General features: G+C 38.5%; 1 protein-coding gene across 1 annotated transcript; it reads right to left on the bottom strand.

Moving 5' to 3' along the window:
* Window positions 1-2,545: 2,545 nt before the first annotated feature.
* LOC109140422 (trace amine-associated receptor 1) lies at window positions 2,546-3,538 on the bottom strand. Its single transcript, XM_027284319.1, has one exon. It carries the CDS (start codon window positions 3,536-3,538, stop codon window positions 2,546-2,548), a length of 993 nt encoding a protein of 330 aa, XP_027140120.1.
* Between the last annotated feature and the right edge of the window lie 3,218 nt (window positions 3,539-6,756).

Genomic DNA, 6,756 nt, shown 5'->3' with positions numbered 1-6,756 from the left:
TTTACAGACTGTTACACAAGATGGCTGCAGGCACTGCCTCGAAGTCTGACGTCAGTGAAGTTTCATTCAATATATTCAAGGTTTCATTCAATATATTCAAAGTTTCATTCCATATATTCAAAGGTTCATTCAATATATTCAAGGTTTCATTCAATATATTCAAAGTTTCATTCCACATATTCAAAGGTTCATTCAATATATTCAAGGTTTCATTAAATATATTCAAGGTTTCATTCCATATATTCAGACTTCATTCAATATATTCAAGGTTTCATTCCATATATTCAGATTTCATTCAATATATTCAAAGTTTCATTCAATATATTCAAAGGTTTAATTTCCTGAACGGGATGCCATACATACCGTATAACCGGTATATTTGTACTGTATGAACTGTTACAGTGTGTAATCTTAAAATATAAAATGTAGAGATCTTCAGAAAATAACTTTAAAAGAGCTGTGAGTTGCCAAAATCACCTTGATACATTTTGTAAGGAATTATTATTTGCTGCTGCCAATCAGCTGCCATGAATCAACTGTAAAACCCTGCATGAACTGAGAGGTTATGCATTGAATTCAAGCCAACTAAATGTTTAAATGACAGGAACTTTCCAATGGAAACAATGGAAGTTTAACAAAGTTTCCCCATAATTATTATAATTATAGATGATTAGTTATCCATAGAAAAACACTTAGTAATACACAGGGCTGCTTCCTGGTTGCAGCAATTTAGATGAAGGTACTTTATTTGCACTAGTATTTCTTTCATTACAAATAAGACATGCTAGCAGTAACAACCATCTCAGAGGACATAAGACGTTGAGTAGTGATATGTCTTTATGTATCCATTGATCAATTTTTCAAGTAAAGAATTTTTGCCAGTAACACAATTTGTTTCAAAGGGCTTTACATCATGTACACAGCATTCAACACCCTTTATGCTTAGACCCTCAATATAAGAACAGAAAAACTATTAGGTTTAATGGGTAAAGAAAATGTAAGAAACCATAAGAAAATGACAGGAAGCGTGTGTTATTTATGACAGAAATACATAGATCAGCATCAGAAAAGGAAACAGGGATTGGGTTAAATGCAGCAGACCTTAAGATGATAATTGCCCACAGCATCTTGCAACAACCCAGCCATAACAATTAGACAAAAAGCCACCAGAAGCAGTATGACTTCCTCAGGAAAAGAGAGCCAAGACAAGTGCAGAGATGACCCAGGCCACTACCCAGCTTACTTTTGGTTAATGCCTGATTGCAGGGAAGTAAAAATAATAATGTTGTGACCACATCTTACAGATACATGGCTCTATCACAACATCCTGAATCAAACTCTTGCTCTTACAGTTTTTCCAGTTGCTAACACACTGAAATGACATGAATAGCACAAATATTTAAACTGACACACAGGAAGCAAAACCTTATCTCAAATCTCCAAAACTTTAAACACATTTTCTGCTTCACACACAATTTGCAATTCGAAATGGCACATTTTAAGTGTACTGAATGCAGTTCTCTGCAAAACACTGCCATTTAAAATGACACTACATGAGCTCATTGGCCACTATATGTGCTACCTGGCCAAAGCCTGGTTATGTAATTGTTAACACTTCAATCAGGAAGTAAGCAATAAAAGACCACAGGTGACATGTTTTTCCTGCAATAAATAAATAAATAAATTAGATATATATATTAGTGCTTGTCAAAATTAACGCGTTAATTTTGTCGATTAATTTTAAAGCATTAAGGCGTTAAAAAAAATTAACGCTTTTTTTGCGATTAATTACTTAATTTTTTTTAATCGATTGACAAGAATTCTCTACAGTTTGAACTATGTTAGTATTATGGCAAAGCATACTAAAGATGAGAGTGCTTTTCATTATGCCGTGTGTAGTTGGTTAAGACAAAAATCTGAAATACGAATGAAGTGTGTGTCATCTTGTGCTAAAGATTTTGGTTGCAGTGCTTCATTTTGCGGGATATATGAGGTATTTTGCAGTTTGGATGTGTAGTTTGGTGAATTGTGTTAATATTTTGATAAAACCAGCCTAGTTTGCAAAATTGTGTTAAAGCAATTGAAAAAAATGTAATGGGCAGACAGTGTTCCATGCTGACAGAACACAAAATGAGGAGAGGCAGACTCTGCCTTCACATCAGTTGTGCTTGGTGCATAAACATGTATGGATAAATGTATGAAAACATGTATGGAGATGTCAAGTTTCCAAGCTGCCCATTTTTTTGTCCTGTCTAGTTAGTGCTCCCGTCCTGTTATTATTATTCATAAAATGCAATTAATTTGCAGTTTGATAGTAATAAAAACCTTTGTTAGTCACTTCAGTTTGATTTCCCCTTGTGATAATGTGTGATGACAATCGCCAAAATTGTTTGTGAAAAATTAGTGTGTACAGGGACAGGAGCAAAAGTAAAATGCATCAGTCTATCATTAAAATGTTGCTGTTGCTTTATATTTATTTGCTAAATAAAAATATATACACTAAATAAAAGACAATGTGTTAACATTTAAACACTGCATTAAATAATCAGAACAATCTTGAGTTAGAAAAGTCACCTTGGAATATTTTTCCAGAAATTATCATTCTAAAAGCTGACCTGAACCAGCTGTAAAAGAAAGCATATATTAAGGGATTCAACATTGAATTTGACAAAGCAAGCCAGTTAAGTGTTTCAATCACAGGCATTGGTGGAGTTTTATAAGTTAAAGGCTGAAAGACAATATAAAGAAAGTAAGGAGTCAAACACAAGAGAAAAACTCCCATAACTATAGCCAGAGTTTTTGTGGCCTTTCTCTGCATCTTACTGACAGTTGCTCCAGACTTTGCATTCTGGATGCTTCGTGCCTGTTTCTGAGCAACAAGGAAAATCTTTAGGTAGATAGAGAGCATTATTATTGCTGGGAGGTAAAACGAGAAGACAGGTCCCATAGTGTTTGCTATTACAACATCAACTGTGCACATTTCTTCACATGTTGCTGTAACATGGCTAAATCCTGCAATTATGATGCCGATTCCAATTAGAACAGCAATACCCCAGCTCACCAGGATCATAATCACAGTAACGTGAACATTTATTTTAGTTCTGTATGTCAGAGGCTGACACACTGCATAATATCTGTCTATGGAAACACAGCTTAAGTTCAGAATAGAAGATGTGCATAGTAATACATCAAAGCTGTCTCGTATTTTACAAGATAAATCTTCATTATACCGACATGAAGTTACAGTGAATGCCATGCTGAAAGGACAGACTAAAACTCCTACAAGCAGGTCAGCCACAGCCAGAGACAGAATGAGGTAGTTAGTAGGGATGTGGAGCTGTTTGAAATAAATGACAGAGATTATTACAAGAAGATTACCACATATTGTGACAACAGATAATAAACCAAGGAAAATATATACTAATACACATACTATGGAAGGGGTACTTGTAAAAACATATGTTGTATTATCTGATTCGTAGCAGGGATGTATGTCATCGATAGCATAAGACCCATTGACAATCAACTGTGATTCCATGCTTCTTGGAGTATCTACAATATTAAAAATGTATAAGAAAGAACAAAAGATATTTAGTTCAGCAATAATAGCAGCAATCTGTTGAGAAAGGTTTTCAGTTACAGAGTAACAGCTCTATACAGGCAAGGACAGTGATGTGTGTCCTTAGTCACTGTGTCACTGCGAAGAACCTTTGGACTTGGTACAGTATTTATCAATAACCTGTCTCATTGCTTAGATTACGACAAAATGTACTAATCTAATCAGACGTGGATACCTACTGTACATGTTTGCATTAAATACAGCGATACAATATGATGAGTAATGACACAACAAATTAATTAATATTCTCATTTGGACTAAAATAACATATATATAATATATTGAAGTGCAAAACACTTTCTGTAATTATGAACATCCTCCTTGAAGTGAACCAACAAGTCCCTAGCCAAAAGACTTTTTTTTTTCTAATCACAGTGTCTGTGAGGTGCAGATTAGGGGGGGGCTGAGTGAGAACCGCACGTATGTTCTACGTCAACTCCTTCCAAGTAAAAATCTGACTGTGCTCGTACAGAGACTCACTCGTAGCACCTCACTCTGAATTCAAGGTGGCGATTTCATTGGCTAGAATCACATGGGTAGTATGACTCTCACACGATTGGTTGGTACCTTCCAATGCTTGCTCAGTGCAGTGCTTGGATAGGGGAAAGTTATGTTACGGCATGAAATAGACTCGCCTGTCAAAAAAAAAAAAAAATTCTACAATTAATCTCGGGTCCGGATGATATGGCGATCCGGTCCGGATCCGGACCCCGGTCCGCGGGTTGGGAACCCCGGCACTAAACGTTAACCTCTAAGGACATAACTGCTGGTGTTATATCTGTAAATGTGAAACAAAATGTTACTAATTAATAAAATTTAATATTATATAACCCTCTAGGAATAGTGCTTTGATTACTTTATCGCCAAAACCAGGTAAACCTTCTAACACAGGCAGGGCCGGTCCTAGCTATGGGCAATGTGGGCGGCCGCCCAGGGCGCATTCTCCTGGGGGGCGCACGAACCCCCAGAACAAAAAACCTCGGTAATTTTCGATACCGCTCATTAAGTCAGCGGAGCGGGCGCCCCGGGAGCGGGGTGTTGACAAGGCAGAGTGGGGCGTCGGACAGACCGATGGGGGCCACGCATCCAGGGGCGCATGGCGCATCCAGGGGCGCACTGGCGGCCGTGAGGGCGCACGAGAAAATGTTCGCCTCGGGGGGGGGGGGTTCGCCCAGGGCGCAAATGTGGCCAGGACCGGCGCTGAACACAGGGGCATCAAGCTCAAATATACAGTGGGTCGCACAAAGTCGCAGGCCAACATTGATATTTATTTTAGAAAAAATGGACCTAAACAAGTTCAAACAAAAAACACATCAATGGCATTAATTTCTTAAATAAAATTCAAACAAAAATTGTATGCCTTTTTCTTTATACGCAGCCTTCTTTAAATTTAAGGTGTTTTGTTTCATAGTGTCTTCTAATGTTGTATTCTTTAGTTATAGCCATGTTGGCTCCACATACAAGACAAACAGATCTGTCTTTTACATATCTAAACAGATATTCTGTCTCCCACCTGTCCAGAAAGCTCCTGTTTTCTGCCTTTCTTTTCACCATTTTTGGGATGGGTAGCACGGTGCCAGTAGCAGCATGCGGCCGCTATGACTACTGTCAACAGAGGAGAGGGTGTTAATGGGTCCTGTACTGATTGATGTGCCAAAACAAGAGCAGAGCATTCTGGGATTTGTAGTATTAGCGGTACATGCGCTGTATAATACCGGTGGGCCAGCTCGCGGGCCAAATATAATTACACTGCAGGCCATATTTGTCCCGTGGGTCAGAGTTTGACACCTATGTTCTAACAAGTGTGAAAACATGAGACCAATAAGTTTGTTAAACTCTGACCTTAAGATATTATGTAAACTGTTGGAGTAAAATATTAGAAATGTCAGATGCAGCACTTTTATCATTAGCTACGGAAAAGGTCTTTGATAGGGTCTTTTTAATGTTTGAGAAAGGTTTGGAACTGGAAGTAATTTCATAAAATGGGTTAGTGTGTTATATAAAAATTCTACTGCAGAAATCTTGACAACAGAAATATTTCAAAAATCAGTAAAGGGTGCCGACATGGTTGCCCACTATCTTTCTTTCTATCTATCTATCATTATCTTTATTGTTCATACTAGCAATTGAACCTCTCGCAATCAGAGTACATTCACATCATCAATTTTGTGGAATAACAGTGGGGCCGACAGAACATAGAATATCCTTATATGCTGATGATGTTATTCTATTCATATCAAATTCAAACAAATCAATACTAGCTGTGTTACAGCTAATCAAAACATTTGGTAATATTTTGGGATATAAGGTGAATAACACAAAATCGTCTATATTACTATTCAACTCAAATGAAAGAAAGAATTAAATTCTAAGCATAATTTAGTTTAATGTTGTAGATCAGTTTAAATATTTGGGAGTACAGAATTTGCCAAAATTGGAAAATATTGTTGCAGCTAATTACGAGCCTCCTGTCTTCGCGGACCAAGAGCCTGAAGTGTCTATGCCCTCCGCCCACGCCTTGATCCACCATTGCCGATGTGTCTGGGCAGCCGTCCAGCAGCTCCTCATCCGCCAAGGAGACCGGGTCAAAAGAAGAGAGAAGACGACCCGCTCCGGCGTACCAGCCGGGCCAGAGGGGTGTGGCTCTCAGCCAAGAACCTCCACCTCAAAGCCCTCTCCAAAAAACTGGGGCCGTTCCCCATCACCAAGATTATCAGGCCTGCAGTGGTTCAGCCTGGGCCTTAGAGGGAGGGGCACTGTCACATTGCGCTGAGGTCAAGCTGGGTTTTTGTTCTGTCTCGTCATTTCCTGTTTTATTTTGAAATTTACCTGCCCTCTCGTTTTAGGTCACTTGCCCTTCCTCGTGTGTCACCAGTCTGATTGTCTTCCCCGCCCTAATTGTTTCCACCTGTTCCCCATTACCCTGTGTATATCTTGTCTGCGTCTCCCTTTGTCCTGTGCCAAAGTGTTTCGTCTTCTGATCGTGCACCAAAGCTAGTTCCAAGTCTTGCCATAGTCTAAGCATTTTGCTCATGAGTTTTTGTTTCCTCCTCGAAAGAGTGATTTTTTTGTTGTAATTTTCTTAGTCCAGCTTTTGTTTCATAATGCTTAGTTCAATTGTTTTTTCAGCCTCCCTT

Source organism: Larimichthys crocea, chromosome XI (assembly GCF_000972845.2).
Source record: "Larimichthys crocea isolate SSNF chromosome XI, L_crocea_2.0, whole genome shotgun sequence".
In the NCBI taxonomy this organism is placed as follows: domain Eukaryota; kingdom Metazoa; phylum Chordata; class Actinopteri; family Sciaenidae; genus Larimichthys; species Larimichthys crocea.
The sequence above is the reverse complement of the archived record's forward strand: the minus strand, read 5'-3'. Positions and strand labels throughout refer to the sequence as shown.